This window comes from Carlito syrichta, unplaced genomic scaffold (genome assembly GCF_000164805.1).
Source record: "Carlito syrichta isolate Samal-C Ts95f unplaced genomic scaffold, Tarsius_syrichta-2.0.1 Scaffold240768, whole genome shotgun sequence".
NCBI lineage: Eukaryota > Metazoa > Chordata > Mammalia > Primates > Tarsiidae > Carlito > Carlito syrichta.
The window spans coordinates 2,306-24,814 of record NW_007184864.1 but is presented as its reverse complement, the minus strand read 5'-3'; the positions used below and the strand labels follow the sequence as shown (position 1 = coordinate 24,814).

The 22,509-nt window shown below is 37.4% G+C and overlaps 1 protein-coding gene across 1 annotated transcript; it reads right to left on the bottom strand.

The window, feature by feature from the left end:
* Positions 1–4,739: 4,739 nt before the first annotated feature.
* Positions 4,740–21,284, bottom strand: LOC103253619 (rho guanine nucleotide exchange factor 12-like; the record flags this gene model as incomplete). Its single annotated transcript, XM_008051874.2, has 12 exons — positions 4,740–8,719; positions 9,267–9,336; positions 10,716–11,032; positions 11,836–12,306; positions 14,310–14,543; positions 14,812–14,891; positions 15,023–15,109; positions 15,648–15,735; positions 16,576–16,743; positions 17,474–17,549; positions 18,674–18,751; positions 21,184–21,284. Coding segments are annotated over 12 exons (1,781 nt in total), but the record flags the coding sequence as incomplete, so codon positions are not given.
* Positions 21,285–22,509: the final 1,225 nt, after the last annotated feature.

The window sequence follows — 22,509 nt, the reverse complement described above, 5'->3', positions numbered from 1 at the left end:
AAGTCCAAGACACAGGCTTCTTTAAAAACCAAGGTTCTTACTAAATTAAATGTAAAGAGTTTTTTTTTCTTTACATTTACAAGGACAATCAGGTTAAACATGCATATTGTTATAGAGGTCAGCAGTCAATGTTTTTAAAAAATGGGTCTGGGCACCATAGCTCATACTTGTAAACATAGCTCAGTGCTTTGGGAGTCTGAGGCAAGCGGACTGGTTGAGGCCAGGAGTTTGAGATCAGCAGTGAGACCCAGTCTCTACAAAAAAAAAAAAAAAGTGAAAAATTAGCTAGGTGGATGCTGGGCTCGGTGGCTCAGCCTGTAATCCTGCGCCTTTGGGAGGCTGAGGTGAGTGGATTGCCTGAGCCCACGGGTTCGAGACCTGCCTGGGCAGCGAGACCTCATCTCTACAATAAATCAAAAAAATTAGCCGGGCGTGGTAGTGCACACCTGTAGTTCTGGCTACTTGGAAGGCTGAGGCGGAAGGATTGCTGGAACGGCCACTGCACTCCAGTCTGGGTGACAGAGTGAGACTCCGACTCAAAAAAAAAAAATTAGCTAGGTGGGGTGGCACATGCCAGTAATCCCAGCTACTTAGAAGGCTGAGTAAATCAGAAGGATTTATTGAGCCCTAGGAGTTCAATGTGATAGTGAGCTGTGACTGCACTCCAGCCTGGGCAACAAAATGAGACCTCTCTCCAAAAAAACCAAAAAACCAAAGCCAAACAAACAACACACACACACCCCGTCCAAAAGAGCCTAGAGTTTAGGCAAACAAAACTATTATACACAGAAAATGTGGCTGTATATCTCTATATCCTAAACTCATTATTTTTCTCCTCTCCTACTTTAGGTACTTGAGATCCTAGAATGAAAAAAAAAACACAGGCTGGGCTCAGTGGCTCAGCCTGTAATCCCAGCACTTTGGGAGGCCAAGGAGAGAGGATCACCTGAGCTGGCGGGTTTGAGACCAGCCCGGGCAACTTGGCAAGTCTCTACAATAAAATAAAAGATAGCCGGGTGCAGTAGCGCGCGTCTGTACTTCTGGATACTCGGAAGGCTGAGGCGGAAGGATCGCTGGAGCCCGTAAGGTCAACGCTGGGGTGGCCATGAGCGTGTGTGCCACTGCACTCCAGCCTGGGCGAAGGAGTGAGAGGCTCCAACTCAAAAAAAATAGAAAAGGAAAACACAAAAAACTTTGGCAAGATACCAACCTCATGCTTAGTAATTTCTCACTTAATCCTCACAACTGTTAGCTTGATTATTTTTACCCCAGTATACAGATGAGAAAACAGAAGGCAAGCAGGTAACTCACTCAAGGTCATAGCAAGTAAAATTTAACCCAGGTCATCTAAATCCAGGCTCTTTTCATTGCACCAACAGTTCTCAAGTGTGGTCTGCAAACCTTTAGGGATGCCCATGACTCTTTCAGGGAGTCTAGGGAATCAAAACTATTTTCATAAAACTACTAAGATGCCATACGCCTTTTTACCATGTTGACAGTTACATGATGGTGCAAAAGGGTGACACTGCTAGTGGCAATCAAGGTTTTGGTACCAAATTTCAGTGATAGTCACCATTATTTGTCTCTGCTGCTCACTTGCAATACAGATACTGCCAGTGTCACTTAAGAATGTCCCCAATGAAGCAGTAAAAATGGCTGATTTTATGAAATCTCAACCCTTGAGTGCATATCTTTTTAATATTCTGTGTGATGAAATGGGAAGTATGTATAAAGCACCCCTGCCACACACTCAAGTAGCAAGGTTGTGGCTGAGGAAAGGTATCTGTGCAATTGTTTGGGTTGAGAGCTAAACCAGCCATTTTTTTTCCTTTTTTTTTTTCTTAATGAAAGACCATTTTAATGTGAAAAAATGACTGGTAAGCAATGACTAGTCATACTTGAGTATGGGGCAGATATTTTCTCAGAAATGAAAAAAAGTGAGACTGTTATTTCAAGGAAAACTGTATTTGTTGCCAACGTAACATTCAAGATTTCAAGGAAAAATTAGAATTTTGTGAAATTTGGATCTCCCACCATGAGACTTTTCTATGAGATCAGCTGTGATATTCACAATGTGACTTTTTGCTATTATGTAAAGAAGTGTGTCAACATTTGGAGGACCTGCATAATTCAGTAAGTGACCAATACAAGGCATTGCAAAATCATGCATGGGTAAACTATAACCATTCTTCACATATGTAAAGTGTAAAATGGACTATGGATTTTTAGTGTAATAAAGTATAAAAACATTGATATGATTTCAGATTCCACAGTGCAGCTCTCTTGAAGAAACTACTACTGGTCCAGTTTCATTCTAGTATCAAAGAAGAATGTCCATAATTATGTAAAAAGGCTATTAACATGTTTCTTCTTTTTAAAAATATGTACCTCTGTGAAGCGGGTTTTCTTTATATATTTCAACATATCACTATAGGTTACACGCAGAAGCACATGACAATTCAGTTGTCTTCTGTTATGCCAGACATTAAAGAAATTTCAAGCCGGGCTCGGGGGCTCAGCCTGTAATCCCGCACCTTTGGGAGGCTGAGTTGAGCGGATTGCCTGAGCCCACGGGTTCGAGACCCGCCTGGGCAACTTAGCAAGACCTCATCTCTACAATAAATCAAAAAATCAGCTGGGCGTGGTAGCGCATGCCTGTAATTCCAGCTACTTGGAAGGCTGAGGTGGAACGATCGCCGGAGCCCAGCAGGTAGAGGCTGCAGTGGCCGGGAGTGGCCACTGCACTCCAGTCTGGGCAACAGAGTGAGACTCCAACTCAAAAAAAAAAAAAAAAAGAAAAACGAGCCAGGCGTGGTAGCACGCACCTGTAGTTCCAGTTCCTTGGAAGGCTGAGGCGGAAGGATGGCCGGAGCCCAGCAGGTCGAGGCTGCAGTGGCCAGGAGTGGCCACTGCACTCCAGTCTGGGTGACTGAGTGAGACTCCAACTCAAAAAAAAAAAAGAAATTTCAAAAACTATACAAAAATTATTTTCACATTTTTAATTGTGAAAAATATAGTAATTTATCATAAAAATGTGATCTATGTTCTTACGTTCATATTTACTATCTATGTTCACATTTACTATTATTTTTAAATGAATATTTTTATTAATTTTCTCATTTCTCATACATGTTCTCATTTCAATTTCCGATACAGAAAACATTGAGAGACATAATCCACATGAACATAAGCTTCTCCATAAAGTCCTCAACAATTTTTGAGAGTGTTAAGGTGGTCTCGAGATAAAAAAGAGTGAAAACTGCTGCACTGTGTAATTACCTGCCTTTAATATTTAAAATAGCAAGAAGAAAAAAAAATTTCTCTGTACAGATGCTTCGCCAAAAATTTTAAAAAGATTACCAAAATGTACCCTAATTAGTGTTCTTGATCAGGATGCATTCAGGCAGCCTCAACCCTGTGGTCACATTTACAAAGAAAAAGATCCACAAAATAAGATGCTTGTAAAGGAAGCCTTCAATTATAGGCAGGTCCAAAAGCACCTTAATCAAATGAGGGGGAAAGTCTGAAAGGGAGCTCTACTTACCTTAAATGTTTTCAAACAGAGGCCTCCTCTGATGCTCAGAGAATGATGATGTCTCATTAGAAATAATAGGTGGCAAAACAAACATTCCCTGACAACTAAAAGTGAGGAAGTGTTTTTTCTGTTAGTGACAAGAATTATCCCTGACATTACAGAACAAATGGAAAACACCTACAGTCAGCAAATTCAATTAAAAAGCCACTTTTTATCAGCATGGATCCTCTTGTATTTGAAGCTGGTATTACACCTTCGGTGAACCAGTAATTTGGTGTGAAAGAGGATGGTAAAAAGTAGGAGTAATGCTCACATGCAAATATTGGGCTTTATTTTCCCCATTCCTAGAATATGGCTCCCAAGGAACAAGCAGGAATGGCATGGGTATTTATTTGCTCCACCAGATATTTATATGCTGTTTGTAAACAAAGCTAAGAGTACAAAACGGTTAATTCCTGCAAAGTACATTAGAATGTTTTTTTAAAAGGTCTAACTAAAAGATCCTACAAAATATGAAGCATTTTGTTATGCTTATTAGCTGTCAGTCAAATGTGCTCCTGAATGACTGAAAACTAAAATGTCATCCCCAAAATAAGTATTTACACCTATATTTCAAAACCAAAATACCAAAAGTCAGTGAGCCATCTGAGTTGAAATGACATTGGTAAAGGCATAGAAATGTTGGCACATTAGGAAGTCCAGCATTAGGGGTGGAAGAAAGAATAAAGGCAGCCTATTTTCCATTTAGGATAGCATTAAAACAAAAGTTGTCTTCAAGTGAGCCATACAAGCTGGCCCATTAATCCCTCTGAATTTTACACTTAAAAATAGTTAAAATGGCAAATTTTATTATATATATTACCACGATTTTTAAAATTAATAATGCAATGTACTAAAAATCATTGAGTCATATATTTTAAATGGATGGATTATATGACATGTGACTATCTCAATAAAGCTGTTAAAGAAAACAATCAAGCTGCCCCAGATACTAGGGCAATTCCAGCTGCCAGTGTTGTCATGGAGGTTTATGTAGTACAGAGACCAACCGGCTAGTCTCACTAACAAAGATGCTCCAACAAGCAGGAAGATGTCTGAGTCAATGACAGGAAGACAGATTACAGGCTCCTCGACGACTCATCTTTCTAATCTAACTTGGATAAGACAAATCAACAACAATACAAATAAAAAGCCACATACTTGGTTCCTTTAAGCTTATTTAATATTTGAACTCTTATTTTCTATTTTCCCAGACCCCAGAAAACAGAATGTTTTTAGATGACCAATATTTTGTTCCAGAAACATACAGCCTTATCAGCTAATTCATAAAAGAGCTATTTTACAAAGGTACATCTGGATAATTAGAACAATAAAGTCTTTAGGCATTTCAAAATGTGATCAGTAAAAATACATGATTATTAATAAAGTTTTTTTAAAGATAGTTCCAGATTTTTTTAAAAGCAACTTCTGTTAAAGAGTACATGATTGTATGGTGAACAAGGAAAATAAAAGGATCTAGTAGGAAGAGGCTTATTAAAAATAACCAACAGTGTGCACATTACAGTTACCATTTTTGCAGTACATCTGCTTAGCAGTTGGCACCTGGAAATGGCAGGGAGGGCTTCCTTCTAGGAGGTACTTTTTTTCTATCAATTTATCAGCAAAACTCTCAGTATCAGTGGGAAAGGCATAAGGAACACAGCAAAAATAAAATAAACTCTTTTCTTGGGGAAAGAACGATTTTGCAGATCACTGAAAAAGGGTAGAAATGTCAGAAAAAAGACATTATTCAAAAAACAAAAATTTTAATATGGGGGAAAAACTAGCCATTAGGAAGTTGACTGCAAGGTTCTGCTAACTCTGTATTTTGAGGTCCTATGCACACAGTTCTCAATGGTGCCCTCTGTGATGTATAAGGAAGGAAATATTGACCAAAGCTCTAGTAGCTCAAAATAACATCCTCTACTAACTACTCCGTAGAAGAGAGCTTTCAGTCTGAAATATAGAAGCCCTGTGTAATACACCAAATATATTAACAAAGAAGGGGAAAAAAAGGATGCAAGTAAAAGACAATTCATAGGAAGCATATTTTCTTTAGATTCTAAAAATAACATAAAATGGACTTTTCTTCTCTACTATTACAGTAGATCCTCCCTCTCCTCCAAAAAACAAACACAAATAACCAAAACAAAAATACTTTTTAAAAGGAGACTCATTCTTTCTAGTCACTAGAAGCTGTTTTGCTTAAAGCCAAAACGCTTATGAAATACCTCCCATGCAACATAATATAATAAATAGATACAATTTAATTTCTAAAAGCCAACATAATTCAATCAGTCCAAGTTAGCAGATTTTAAAGTATGCAAAATATATGGCTTCTAACGTAGTAATCATGATTTTAAATTGTAGCACTGTGGGGACTTGCTGATTTGCCTTGATTAACTCTGTTCTCTGAAAAGGAAGGAGATACTCTAAATGTAATTTGCTACTTAATAGCAAAGGAGCCATTAAGCCCGCAAAAAAGAGCACAGTGTCATAGTAGGTCACTTCAATAGCTGAAATGCAGCTTTCCTGCTCTGGGAAAGTTGCTCTGTACACCACCCTTGCACCCTTTAATATTCCAACTTCTAGTCATGTAACTAAGAATCTCACTCAAACACAGGATGGGTAACGAATTCCATCATCCTGAAAGGGAGATAACAAATGAAAGTCAAATGGATGTAATTATAACAGCCAAAATGAAATGGAAGGCATGGGAGGCCAAGTTGGAAGGGAGAAGATAGCCTGGTCAGAGTTTAAAAAACACTAAAAAATTGTGAGATCTTTTCAAAATTAGACTTCCTCTTGGGGCTTTGTTTGAAAATCTAGATATGAATTTATTTGGAATACTAGAGCTATGGTCAGAGTCTTTTTTCCAGTTAGCCCTGTTATAGTGCAAAGGAGAGGTTACGCTGCAGGAAAAGAAAAACAAGTAATTATTAAGAACAAGATACTGGCTGAGCTAGAACAGAAACCAAAACTTTGCTAACCTACAAGTTTCTTAATTGAGTGCTAGAGAATAACATAATTACCCTGTAGTGTCTGAAGAAAAGATGAAAGTTTTATTATATTTACTTTTCTCCTGATTAACTGCCTCCTGATGGTGTTAGTGTCAAGTGGCTACAGGTGTAGCCCTTTTAGTTGGGAGTGACATTATTTCTAGCAGCACAATGTAACCATTTGGTTTCTACTTATTCCTCCTAAAAGATAAAGTTTCAAGTCCCAAATTTCATTTATATATTAGCTTCTGCTCCTAAAAATCTTAATCCCACTGAGTTAAATTATACTTGGCCTATGACTAAAAATAGAATCCCAATTTATAGATGAGGTCCCAAAATTCAAGTTATCCTACCTAAAAACATAGATCAGTTTTTGAAACGACAGAGACAGGAATCTAGATATAGATAAAAGAGCTTGTTAAGTTGTAGTGGTATTTATAAAAGTAGATGGGCATCCTTATCATTTGTGGTGGTGAGAAAAACTCTTTTTTCTTTAACTGCAGGGAAGTATAAAATTACATCCTGACAACTCACAGAGTTCAGAGGGCACTACTGAAAGTGAGCAATGGATGAACTCCTTGTTTATTAACAGAATTTACAGATTTGATTTTAGTTGGCAAAAATACTTCAAAACATATATACTAATGCACAAAGAAAACCACAGAAAGCCAATATAACCAAAGGAGTCCTCAAGTTACAATTCTGAAACATTCATCTTCTGTAGGGTGCTGCCAATACTTCTATTCACTCTAGAGCAGGCAGTTACCAACACCTTGCCTGCAGTATCCAGTGTATGTTCTGGTCTGCAATTTCTAAGGTCAGTCATGGCCCAGTATGGGAAGAGCTGCAGCAGTGAAGTCAGAGGAAGTGTTTCTGGAGCTGGTGTGAGCAGTTCTGCCTCTGCCCTATCTTTCTCCACTCCACCCTTGGCTCTCCTTTTGACTCAGAGCCCTTTGGCACCATCAGTGCAAAAAATGAGAGTCAAACCTCCAGGTACTAAAATTTTACTGGCCTTATAATCAGCAGTACCCGTGGCAAATGATAGCCATGGTTCAACTCAGTAGTGATTCAGTTAAACAACCTTTCCAAACTCTCCCACTCCCATCCCACCCTTCCTCAGCAACCCCCACCCTTGCCACCATCCGAAACATTTCCTGTTTTTACTTCCTGCTCAATCTGCAGGGATAGTTTTATGCAAGTGCCAATGTCTAATGTATAATCATAAAAATGAAACAATACCAAGAATAACAAATTTATAGTCAAGAAAATAAAATTTGCTTTCCTTTCCCTCCCAAATCCCAACCCTCAACGGAAAAGATGGCAACAGAAGAAAACACACCCATTTTCAAGTGTCTGCTATTAGTACATTGAGGATTCCTGTTAATTGGGGTTGATCCCAGCTACAGAAAAGAGGTGCGTGTCTCAGGGTGGGAGGAAGGCCGCCTACTCTCTGACTACCTGGGCAGCACGCAGCTCAAATCCTCTGCATGTAAGAGCCACAGGACATACTATGCCTTTGAGGTGACCCTCAGAAAAGCAGCCTCCTGAACAGCAAGAGGGCTTGGAATACAGCTGAATGAAGACAAGATGCTCCTCCCTTCCCCTTTTCATTTCCTCTTCTTCACCTCTCAATGCAACCTCCCAATACCCCATCCTGACCTCTCTGCTTCAGGAGTAATTGATCCTTGGGTGTACTAAGTACAGAGGGCTAAAACTCTCACTACTCAATTAAAACAAAACAAGGCAAAATAAAAATTAAAATGTGCTTTCAAATATGGAATGAAGTCAAATAAATACATCTGATTTTCTCTTTTTCTTAAGTCTAAGTACAATTTCATATCCTACACCCAAAGCTCTATACATTTGGTTTTTGTTCTGAATCAAAATGCATTTCTGATACTGAGGAGAGCAAAGTGAGAGACCAGACATTCCCTCACTGACAGACTAGTGCAGCTGCCACACTGTGAAGAACTAGTCCCGCTCTGGGCACCTTGGGACACGGCTAACCCCAGGTGGTTCACAGGCAGATCCTCTGTCACACATTCTCTCTGCGTCCACACTGGAGCCAGGAGGTGATGAGACAAGGCCGATGCTCCAAATCCAACAACCTGCAGTCACCTCCAGGACACGCGGCTCTAACTTTTATCTGAGAAGAATAAAGATATGTGAATACCAAATGAAAAAAACAAGAACCAATTAACACTGCAAAGAACACCCAGGAAATCTATGGGCATGGTCCTATCTGTGTTTCTGAACTGGAACAGCCCATCAGAAAGTAGGTAACCAGATAAGCACAAGCTGCAGCGCTGAAACTCTACTTCAGGACCTCAGGAGAGGAAGTATGGCAAGCCTCAAGGAGGCCAAATCCCTCCCACACCAGTAAGTCTCATACTGAATCTGTAATTTACAGGCTTCCCACTGCTCTGCCTTCTGCTTTTGAAAGGTGAAGAAAGAGAGAAGAGGGGAAGGCAGGGGGAACCAATGATGGCAGTTCCTTTTAGAGAAGGAAGAGTGGAGTCAGCAGACATGAGCTTCTGCTTGGTATATGTTTAGAAACAAGCAGTTTGTTAGAGACAGAAAATAAATGGCATCTCAGAAGGTTTTCACTTTAAAGAATAATGAATCATTTCATTCAGTGTACTACTGTTCAGGCAGGACAATTCTAGAGTCTGGAACCCTCACTGTTCACATACCTGAGTGCTTGTCTGTGAGGGCTGATCCAGCCAGCCTTTGGCAAAGAATGATGTAACTTTCCTCCACCTTCTGTAAAATAAAACCCACAGTTTCTCATTTAAAGGTTATGAAAAAAAATTTTTTGAAAATAGAGAAGAAGACTTTTTCATATTTTTATATACTTTTAATATGTGCTCCCAAATTTCAATATTAACATCATTAAAAAATTTGTTAGTGGGGAAGAAAAAGTAAATTTCATTCCTTATACCCATTTCTCCTTTGAATGGATAATTTTTTAAATTAATTTTTTATTTTAAAGATGTAAGGTACAATTCAGGATTAGGTATACAAATGTTCATTATGTAGGTACCCTTGCTGAATGAATAATTTAAAACTTTCCCACATAAGAAGAAAGTAGAGGAGATAACCAATAAAGAGAAATCTACTAGTCCTAAGAGTCATCCTGAAAACAGTCCCACATCATGTGGCAGGAACCACAGTCAAATGCCGCATAAAGACACTTCGAACAACAGACTAGCTAAGTGATGGTGATCCCATAAGATTATCATGGAGCACATACAGAAACCTGATATACGGCACTTGGTAACGGCATTGCAGACCAAGTAGGAGAAAACAACTGACATTCAGAAATGGTGCTGGGATGTTTGGTTTTCTATATGAAAAAATATAAGAATATAGGTTTGAGTATGTACACTTTATGATGTTTGCACAATGACCTAAAACATCTAATGATGAATTTCTTAGAATTATTCCCATCATTAAATGATGCATGACTGATATGAGAACTGATCTGCTCATAATAGCCTTTTACAAATCTCATCAGCCACAGAATGATACTACATGTAATAAATAACATCCAGAGGGAAAAATCAATCATATGAAGTTGCAAGAGAACCTTAGGGAAACCAGTCTTCAGCTAAAAGGATAAAAACACTTTTAAATCTGTCCCTAAAGCCTCCCAACTAAATGGTACCATGAAGAAAATGCTTGGGCTCTGGTGGCTGTGTCTTCTAATTGCAAACTATAAAACAGGGTCTTTCTCTTGGAAATTGCCATGCAAGTCAGTTAATGAGTCACAGGTAATTAATAGGTTATAGCACTTTATAGCATTTGCCAGCCTCAATTCGTATCTACACAAACCCCACCTGTCTCAACATGCTTATTGTTCATATGTCCGACAGAGGACAGCCAGCTACCCCCAGCATTTTTAGGTTCTTAAGCTTAGAAACCCATACAAACACACACTTTTTCCTGCACTTGTGATTATCACAAGATAATCAATGTCAATCTCAGCTTTTTATCCAGGCCTATTCATGGATAATGGTTAAAAAAAAAAAACTAGACAAAAACAAGTTTATTGGACATCACCATTTCAATCATCGTATACTTCCCCTCTGCTAAATGCATTTCTTATAATCAAGTTCTAAGAATGTTGAAGCCTGAGGTACCTTTAAGTGTTCGAGGTCAGCCTCTATCTTATGAATGTACTCCATGATTTGGCTCTGTGAATCTGCACAAGAGGAGGGACTCTGGATCTCAAAACAGGAATCCTCCACAGCTCCCCAGCGCTGCTGGACCAGGAATTCTGGGGTGAATGGTGAAACTGCTCCATCAGAATGAGCATTTTGGGGAGAGTGTTGCTGCGGGTGGGTGGAGTCCAGAGTGGGAATGCCTGCCATGGGCTGCGGGGTAAGTGAGGAAGCAACCTCCTCATCTGTGGAGCTCTCCTGCACTGTGTCATAGCCATCAAGAATCAAATAATTTCCTGTTGATAGAGACAGAACAGTTGGATGAGATCAGTACTGCCATCAGAAAGCAGAGATGGTGTACTGTGCAGACAACTTGAAAAGTTATTAAAGAGGGAGAAAAGCCATTAATTTCCAGGTTTAGTTTCAAGTACATCAGAATTTTCTCACTTCAGAGTAAAGCTAAACTTAGCAAGCTTTCATGGTAATTTCTGAATTATTTAATATTAGTTAGCATTTTACAAGTTTAAAGCTGAAAACTACAAAATCCCTATATGATCTGCCACTGCTTCCTCTGCCAGACACCTGTCTTACTGCATCTTCTGCCATGTTCTCTCTCTCCCTGAGTTCTACCACTACAGAAAGCTGCTCTTGATGCACAGCCTTTGCCCCCTCTGCTCTCTGCTGGAACACTGTGCTCCCAGGAATCCACATGGCTGTTTCCTCACTTCACTCAGGTCTCTGCTCAAGTGCTACCTCATCAAGGTCCTCTTCCCTCATTACTCTGTCTGCCTTGGTTATTCTCTGTCCCCTTTTTCTGACTTCTTCCTAATACTTCTCATTATCTGATGTCTATTTATTTGTTTACTTATTTCTCCCCTAGCTTCATGAGAATAGGGGATTTTTCTGTTTTACTCACTGCTATATCTCCCAGCACCTAGGGTGTCATCTAGTACAGAATAGATTCAGTAATTATTTATTGAATGAAAGAATAAATAAATACTACATATACACATACACACAATCATGTCTGGATACCAAAACAGCATACAGGACAGATAACAATGACAAACATCAAAGTTTAAATGCGAAAGAAACTTGCCTGAGATGCGTAAATTAACATCCTTCTCTTCCTTTTTAACTGCTCCATCACCTTCTGATGGATTATCATCACTATGTGCTTCACGGGCATCAAAAAAGTGCTCTCCACTGTCATCAAGACCCCCTTCTGGCTCTGTGGTAGGCATCTCTGGGGTCATAATCATGTGGTCCATTACTAAAATGTTACTTGCCTGGCTATCTTGGGATGCCAGTACCACTGAATCCCGTGGAGCAGAAGATTCAGCTGAAGTCCGTGGACTGTAACAAGTTGTAATGTCACCAGTTCCAGTTCTAAAGGGCATCTGTCCTTCACCAGAATTACAGGCCTTAATATTTTCAGAGTTCTGGGTGCCACTGTCTGCCTGTGCCCCCTGAGAGGCAGTCCTATATCTTGGAAGATGTTGCCAGTCTTCCTGAGTGCTCTTCTCAGTCATACCTAGCTGTTGTACCAGCAACTGCTTCAACAAACTCACTAAAAGATTTACGAAAGGAGGAAGAAGAAAAAAAAAAGCACATTCACAACTATAACCTCAGACTGCAAGAATTAAATTAACTGAATTACCAGTTATCTCTAACAGCAAGTACCCTTTAATAACATAAAGCCAAAACATTAATTTCATACAAGCATTTTTTGTTTTGTTTTGAAAAATGAAATAAAACACCAACTTCAGAGAAAATTTAACATTAAACTGGGCTTGAAAAGCACTCAGCATTCTGAATAGGGAGGCACTCTTATTCAGAACTCCTAAATAACTAATATCATGCCTCTATGTTTTCTTCCATAAAACTGGACTAATGCCCCAAAGATACTTAAGAATGTTGAAAGGTTGTATCAAGTTAGACCAAAAAAAGCTAAAAGTTCTGCTTTTTCCAGAAGCAGATGCTATATGTATAGACATTATTTTTTCTAATTTTATTAGACACATAGAACATTTAATGAAAACAAGAACCATTTTAACTGTGAATGGGTAAATTGTATGTCATGAGGTCACCCACACAGCAATAGAGTTACTGGGACAATGTTAGTCAAACCATCAGAAATCATGAAGACTGTTAATTCAGGAGAATCTAGAATAAAGCAAGTTTCAAATAACTTAACCATTTCCCTGCCTTCCTCAATGGTTTGATGACTATTTTATCTTATATTTCTTTAGGTAAACAGTTGTCACTTAGGTCTGAGTCTCTGACCCTCAATCCTTCTGCTCTATGATCCCTTCCTGAGAGATGCTACAAAGTCTCATGGTTTTGACACTCAGATCTCTTTCTCTCTTCCTAACATCTCTCCAAAATTTCAGTCCTGAAACTCCAAGTTCCTGCTTGTCATTTCCCTTTGATGGCTTGTCATTCATATCTTAATCTTGACATGTCCTAAAACTGAGCCTATATCCACTAAATTTATTATTTCAAAAGAAATAATAAAGTATGGCAGCAGGAGGTAGGGGAGGCAGGGGTGGTCCCTTTCTGCCTCTTATTTCTGACAAGAATACTGAAATTATATCTAAATATTCCCTTTCCTTTGTCCTCAAATTCAAACAAATCAATTGTTTTAAGCATTTGTTGATTTCTCAGTTTATTTTTAATTCCTTCTGAGATTATTCTAGTCCAGACTCTCCGTCTCAAGTCCAAACAATCACAATAGCATCATTCTATACCTCTTTTCATTCAAATACTTTTATAGCTCTCAGTCAAATTAATCTTTTTTCCTTAGTCATACCCCGGCTTGACAACCTCAAGTGGTTCTCCACAGCTGGAGCAACTGTTCTAGCCTTTTTCCCACCTCAGTACACCCAAGAGATGTGCTTTCCTCCCATTTGTAACAGTAACTCTCAACTAGGCTGGGTGGCATGGCAGCTAACAGAGTAGCAAGTGTGTGTGTGCGCCTGTGTGTGGCGGCGGTGGGTGGGGGGCATGGTGGAGAGTACTATAATCGGCACATGAAAACTAGGAGAGTATGTGTAGTTTGGAAAAGCCCTCAAGGCACTGGGATGTGCCATCCTTAAAGTATGGAGGATCCAACCTGGTATTCAAAGTTCACAACTGCAGGGATCAACAGCATATCTTGCCAACCTCTTTTCTCTCACGCCTTTAACTTACAGTCGGCCACACGTCAACTGGTCTTCTTACTGCTCTCTGGACACCCTCAGAGTTTTCTGCCTTTGGGCTTTTGGTCCTCCCATTATTTTTATCTGAACAACTTCTGTTCTACATTGCTAGATGACTCTTACTCATTCTTCAAGCCAATAATCACAACTCTCTTGTTCTCTGATGCCTGCCTCCCTTCTCTGGTCACCCAACCCAGATCAATTCTGACATACCTGCATTGTTACTGTTTGACTATTTACTTAAAAAGGCAGGGGTGGAGGTTTCTATCATCTTCCCAACTAGACTGTAAATTTCTTAAAGGGGAAAGTCATAGCTTATACATTATACAATTCTGGAACTTAGTATCTCTTATAAACTGTGAATAAAACTTACAATTTCTTAGTGCATCCAATGCCCACCGTTCTTCTGAGACAGGCAAGTGAGGATCTGGGATTGTGATTTGATAACTTACTCCAACTTCCTTTAGTGTCCCATCTGCATGCTGCTCCTTTGAAAACTGTCTCTCAGCAACAAAGAGATCGCCTACCTCTGATTTCCCAGAGGTACTCAGTGAATGAGACTGAGGTTTTGATGATATTAAGGAAGATTCTAATCCCAGATCTCTCTCTGTTCAGTAGAATATAAAAGGCAGAGTATATTTTAAAAAACCTTTTAACATGAAGCATTCAGGAAATAGAAAAAAAACATCAACTAACAGAGGTCATCTGTTAAGCAAAACATGCAACACTTATACTGACACAGAGAAGGCCCATAAGTGAAGTTTGTTAAACTGAATAGCTGATGCTAGAACCTGCATAAACCAAAAGAGTATTAATGTTTCTTTGCATTTTAATAATAATGGACCACATTCTTCCAGTTAAGCTTATAAGTTCACCTGGACTCTGCAGACCAGTGACTGAAATGCCATGATGTTCCACTTTTAATTTTGGAGGATCTTCTTCATCATTTTCTCCTCTGCAGAGGAAAAAAACCAATCAGCTTCATGAGGTGCCTAAACATCACTACAACAAAATATACGAATTCTCCTATTTTTTTCCTGATCCAAAATATAAAATAAGCCCTACTACAGTGCAAGGCATACTCACTCGCCAGGTGTTGACTGTGGTAAAGGAATTGGCTTTGTGGACTGCTCCTTCACCGACGCTGCCATCCGACAGATGAGATCCTGCCAGCTTCAGAAAGTTGGAAAGGAATCCAAAATACAAAGGAAAGGACAAGAGAAATACCCTTTAAATACTCTCAGAAAGCAAAAATCAAAAACAAAACAAAACAACCAAACATCAAATCAATCAAACAAACAAAAAAATAAACTCCACCCTGCCAGAAAATATCTTTATTTTGGTAACAGGCTATTAAAGAGATTCCAAAACTAAACCTAAAAAAAAAAAAAAAGACAAACAAAAATACCTAACAATATTATGAACATATTATCCATTTAAAAAATTCACCTGATACTTGATATTTCTTAGAATTTTTTCTTTAGAAAATATATTTTCAATGGAATAGAATCAAAATAAAAGCTATCAACTTAAAAAAGAACAAGTTCTTAGAAGAATGTCTCCTAAAAAAAAATACAGAAGAAGTGCTTCATTTCCATATAGTTTTTGTTTTTGTTTTCAGAGTCTTAGTATAAAAACAAAGTTTATAAAATATTATACAGGGGGTAATAAGAATATTAGTTAGAGGAAAGTAGCTATAGCTAATACATACACAGTCTTTTCAGAAACTGTCTGTGCCACCAGTTCATAAATTTGGGCTCCATTGTCTGACATGGAGATGACGAACAAAGCTTTGTTATCTGGAAAAAAACAAAACAAAAAACAACATGTCAAAATTACCACTCTGATCCTGAGAGGTCAAAAGGGATGTTTCTATGGTCTTGGAATATTCTGCATTTTAATCTAAAGTTACATATGTTTACTTAATAAAAATCCATCAATCTGTACACTTAAAATATGTGCAACTTACTCTATGCTATACTACATGTATATACTTCAATAAAACAATGATTATAAAAATTAGCTCTAAGTCTATATCTATTAAAAACAAAAAGATGTCAATAATCTAAATTACTAAAGAGTAATTACTAAAGAGTTCTTTTGCTACATTGTTAGCTAACAATATTCAGCGAGTACTGGAGAAAAGAGGTCACAAATTTATTTTGACATCATGAAACTAACACGTTTTACAAGGGATCTCCTTGTTAATACAGTTAAAATACAACTTGTCAGCTTAAACTGATTTTTAGAATCCCAAACTACATCCAACTCTTCATTTTCCACTTTTTCCATCACATCAAAAAACATACCATCCCAAAGAAGGCCTTTTTCGTTGGGATGACCCCAAGGCATTATCTTTACTGGCACCTATCAATGATTTGAACATAGAATAAAGATCAAACTACTTGCATAAAAATTTTCAAATACAGGAAATCACTCAGAGAATCTAGACATCCTAATAATTTGGGGGTATAAATTCTTAATTCACTTTCTAAGCAGTAAACACATTTCATTCAATTCACTTATGGCTATAAAAGTAACAAAACTCTATGTCAGTTGTGTTATTTAAACAATGCTGAATATCTTACACAACTTTACAATGAATTTGGAGGTTAGCATCCTTCAGTTAGCATACTTGCCTGTTGCCACTTGTCGAACCAATACTGTATTCAACTTAATGACAGGGCTAAATGTGTGTTTGCTGTCAGCAGTAGATGCCAGAATCTTACTATGACACCTTAACACCAGTCTATCATCTTGCTTTTGTAACAATACAAGAATGTCTTCTAGCAACAATGTGTATAGATCTAGAAATTAAAATGCAGGAAAAGATGATAAGTATAGAAATTGAAATGTGTTTAATAAACTTTATAACAATTCAACAGAGAAATTTTATTTCTGTTAAATCTAGTACATTTCAAAAATTAACTTGTATTGTCTTTTTAAGTTTCATTTTTTAATAATTCATTGTTATTGCATTTCACTGAAGTGTATGTGACCAACAGGAAATAAAAAACAAGCTGGGCACAGTGGCTCATGCCTGTAGTCCTAGCTACTAGGAAGGCTGAGGCAGGAGGATCACTTGAACCCAGAAGTCCAAGGCAGCAGTGCACCAAGACTGCATCTGTGAACAGTCACTGTATGCCAGTCTGGGTGACATAGCGAAACGCTCTCTCTAAAAAAAACCAAACAAACCACAAAAACAACAATAACAACAGTTCCCCACCACAGATAATTTGAGATGTACTGGTCTAAGAAAGCTTACAAAGACTTATTAAAATATAAGAATGATGGAAACAGGTCTGAATCAAAACAAAGTTTTCTGCTACATTCCTAGATGAATATTTAACATACCTCACACATAATGAAATAACACAAGCAGATCTTCTGTAAATGTACAAATAACACAAAGTAGCATTGCTAACTGATGTAGCTGAAAACTGTGAATTTCTGTGGTTTTCTCTTCTTTGTGGCGTAAGAAAAATTTTCTTATTCTTTCTCCACTCCCCCCACGTTGACAGACAATATCAGACCTACCAATAGTTTTATCTCTATTCACCTTCCAAACCAATGGCCCCTCATGAATCATCTTCCTTTTTGTTAAATCCAAATTCTGCCAAAATAAAGAGAGTTATACCCAAATTACTTCAGTGAGATGATATTCTGTATACTTTAGTCTTTTTCCAAGAAATTCTTAATATAAAAGGTACCATTTACATTCAACTATCATTACTCCTATTTGTCAGTTTTTGAAAATAGACTAAAGGCCATGTTAAAGTAAACTGCATAAAATTTTCTAAAAAGAAAAAGGTATTTTGCAGAAATATATTGGGGAGTACTATCTTTCAAATTTCACTCTAAGTAGATAATAATAGATGGTGAAAATCAAGCTACAAAAATCAGCCACTAGATTCTCAGCCTATCCCTTAATTTTTCTATGAATAACTAGGTGAACTTGTCTTTAAGAGACCTCTGAGTTCTAAGGCTCTAATTCTAAAGAAAGTTCTAGGGAACAGCATTCATCATGAAAAGTCCAGGTTATTACCCAGGCTTGTTGTAAGTATTAAAATCTTATTAGTAAGATAATTACCTTTTAGTATTAGCAGCTTAAGAAAAATCTTACTCTTTTAAAGTTAAGGGGAATAAATCCATTAATATGCTTGTTGATAAAGTGTACATATGACATAAAAGTCTACTTTAAACAGCCACCAAATAAACCTGCCAAAACAACCACCTAGTGAAATGACACAAAAAAAGATTTAAAATCCTAAAAAGTTAATTAGCATAAAAACCCAGGTGCTAGAAGTGGCAATTAATAAGTATTTTACTATCATGCCTGTAGGAATGATAAAAGGTTTCAACTTTTATGCTTTTGAGGAGCTTTGTGAAAAAATAATTAAATTATATTGCTTTACTAGGTGATCTGGAAAGTTTCCATAGTAAACAGTCTTATTCGAACCATAGAACACAATAAAATTAAATTTAATAATAACCAGTGTTCCTGAGTCTCCTGTCAACTGCTGTCACGTGGTTAGTTTCAGACAAGATATTCCTCTACTGAAAGATTAATCTTCATACAGATCAGACATTTAAAAGGGAGAAAAAAATCATGAATGTAGATAATTTATGATACAAGAACTCCTTCGGGTGATGTATATTCCCACTGAGATGTTTACCTTTCAGATGTCTAGTAAATTTTATTTTATTTTAAAAAATTATGATTAGACCATCTCTCACCCTGAGCTCTTCAACATTCGGGTATTCTGACAACTTCAGGTTGGAGGTATCAAGGCGACGTTGATAATCCTCTAAGCGCTGAAAATTAGATGGAATACAGCCAGGTTACTGCTTTGATCATTAATAATCTCTCTGTTTCTAAATCAAATGGACATTTTTAATCTGTATTTTACCGAGCTCTTTCAAACACCAGACACAACCAAAAACTTGCTCTTTCTTAAAACATCTCTTCTTGCCTTTGGCAATATTGTATCTTCTAGTTTTCTTCCTACCTCTTTGGCCATTCTTTTCAAACTCATTGGCCTCTAATTAGTTCTTTTCAAACTCATTGGCCTCTAATTAGGTTATGTATTTTTTTTGAATATGTAATATAAGACACGCAACAAAAAGTAAGTCTCCCTTTAACTCTGTCCTCTTCCTACCCCTGCCCCTAATTTTCTCTAAAGAAGCAATCACTGATACCCATTTCTTGGGTAGGCTTTGAGAAAAATTTCATGCAAATACAATATGTATGTATATAAGTATGCTTGTGTCTGTGCATATTGTGTATGTGTATGTTACCTTTTTAAAAATAAGCTATAGTAGCATAATGTATATGCATTACTCTGGTATTCCTATGTGTATTCCTCATTGAATGGTCGCATAATATATTCTTATATGTATTCTTATGTGTGTGTGGTGCATGGCATCACTATATCTTGGAGATTGTTGCACATTAACATATAGAGAGAGCAGTTTCATTTTTTTTTAATGGTTACATGATATTCAACTCTGTAAATGAACTACAATTTATGTAACTGTACTTTACTAATGGACATTTAGGTTACATGCTAGTGGATTTTCTGCTATAACAAACAATACTTTAATAAAATGGATATAAACATTTGCCTTCATACACCTGTGCAAGATATATCTGTAGGATGAATTTCTAGAACTGTTGGGTTCAAGGATACGTGTGTTTTCCTCCAACATCATAAACATTTCCAGATACACAGAAAAGTTTGAATTCTTGGGTTACTTCTTGCGTTTGGCTATTATGAATAAAGCTGCTAATCAGCATTCTTGTATAAGTCTGTTGGTGGGCATATATCCTCATTTCTCTTGAGTAAATCACTAGGAACATAATTGCTGGGTCAAAAGGTAGATGTATGGGTATATACACTTCTAATTTAGACACATATTGCCATATTTTCCTCTAGGGTTTCATCATTTCATACTCCAAGTAATACAATTGAAAGCACCTGCTTTTCCTACAGCCTCACCAACAGAGCTATCATCATACTCAGCTCCTAAGAAATTACATTTATGTCCACAGATTCAATTGGCCTCTACATGCTCACAATTGTACATTTTTACCTTCAGCATAGTCTTCATAGAGATGGGGACCTGTAGAGTCAATTGCTTACTGCACATCTCTACCTGCTATCCCACACTGATATTCCACAAACCTGGGGCTTTGCCACTCATCCTGTCCATCCAAATATGCAAGCCAGAAACCTGGGGATGTATTCTCGACATCACCTCTCCTTTACGTCCTTCTCTAAATCAGTCACCAAGTTCTGTCAATTTTACCTGCTCAATTCTTCTCCAACATCTCTAAGCGACCCTCATTTATCCCACACTGCTGCAACAGACTAATAAATGGGCTCTTTAATCCACTATCTTCCTCCTTGAATCCACTCTCCATAGAGTAATATGAGTGATACTTAGTGATAACTTGAATGCTATATTGTTATATGTCTATAATGTATTCCTACTGCTTTTAAAATAAAAATCAAAGTCTTTAACATGATTGAAAGGGCCTTGCACTATCTGGCCTCCTTTCCTCATTTTATATATTTCACACCACTCTGACTTTGCTTTTTAGGCATGTCCTACACTAATCTAATCTTTCAGTTCCTCCAACAGACTGTGCTTCCCTTTTATCTTAGTAATTTTGTGTATGCTGCCTCTACCTCTAGGATTACACCCTTCCACGATGTTTTGGTTCGTTTCCACTCATCCTTTAGAGCTTGGCTCATATGTCAATTCCTTTCTCTGACAGCTACCACCTAACATCCCCAAACTAGGGTAGGTCCCATAGCTTCATACTCATAGCATCCTGAAACAAAGCTTCATCACTGCTGTCAGAACTGATACAAAACATTTTATGATCGTGTTAAATGTTCTTTTCTATCTAGCTAGAGAATAAGCTCAATGTGGGCAGACACTATGCTCATTTTCTCAATCACTCTGCTTGATGCCTAGTACATAACAGATGCTCTATAAGGATTTGTTGAATGAATAAATGAAGGAGCAAGCAAACAGCTTGAAATGCTCAAAAAAGTCAAGTACAACTCTGATACTCTACCACAAAATGATCTGGACCCACCTACAACATGAATAGCTAACAAATGCCCGGCCTGCCAACTGTGTAATGATAGTTGCAGTTACTATTTCACAGATCCCGGGTAACACTAATTTAATATTCTCCTTATGTCATCCTCTATCTTCTTGTTTTCCCTTTTTACCTGCTTGTTTTCTGCTTCCTTGACAGCCTGATTTACGTAATTTAAGATCTGCCGACAGTGATCTGCAGCTTTCTTCACCTTCTCCCTTTCCGTTGGCCATTCTACATATGGGGAAAGAATTCAAAATGTAAAATGGAGGAAATGAGAAAAAAAAAAAATATATATATATATAGATATAAAAATGAGATTCCATTTTATTTCAATAGTTGTAAGGACATACTAACACTTTGAATATTTTAATACCAGGCTAAAACCTATGGCAGAGTCTCAATTCAGGTAGTCTTTGGACAGGTAAGACTTCTTATGACAGTACATTAAAACATAAATTCTAATTTGTAAAAGATACCACAGTACAAATCCCCAAATCCTAGGGGATACTTTATAAAAAGTATCAGGGCCACTATATCGAACACCCCAGAGGCAGTTCTTATTTACTCTGTAAGCTATGTAAGTGAAATCCCTTTTCCCCCAGGAACTCATGGTGCATAGCCTACATGATTATGTCCAGTGAATCTGTCAAGAAAATTTTTCAAATGACACAATTAAAAATAATTCCAAAACAAGTTTTTCAAAGTCTAAAGACAAAAGACAATAGATTATAACATTTGTATCATTAAGATGAAATTCATCAAAATGTACTGAGGCTATGTCATGTCCATAATATAAAGAAAACCAAAATCAGAATATTCAAAATTATAATCCTCCATACCAACCACACTGATATAGTAAAGTATATAAATTAATGTGTGTATGAGTGTAAACATTTTTTGTTACCAGGTAGTATAATCTTTAATTTCCCAGTTATGCATTAAATTCTTAGGTATAAGAAACAGGAAATTGATTGCATAAAATTATTAATGAGAACTAAGTATAAGAGTCCAAAACACAACTGGAAAACTCAGATTCACTTCATTTACCAATTGTCAGGAGAGTTGGAATCATAATACATTGATTCGGCTTTTGAAAAAGTACTTATATAGATACAAAACATCTCTTCAACTCAATATAAACATTCTTCAAAGCAAATATGATTAGTCTAGAGCAAGGATGAACAATCTTTTTCTGTAAAGGGCCAGATAATAAATATTTTATACTGTGCAGGCCAAGTGGTCTCTGTTACAACTACTCACTTCTGCTGTCACAGTGCAAAAGCAGAGATAGTATTAAACAGATGAGCATGGCTGTGTTCCAATAAAACTTTATTTATAAAAACAGGCAGTGAATGCAATTTGGCCCACAATTTATAGTTTGACAAACCCACCAGGCACAGTGGCTTGTGCCTATAATCCCAACACTTTGGGAGGCAGAGGCAAGAAGACTGCCTCA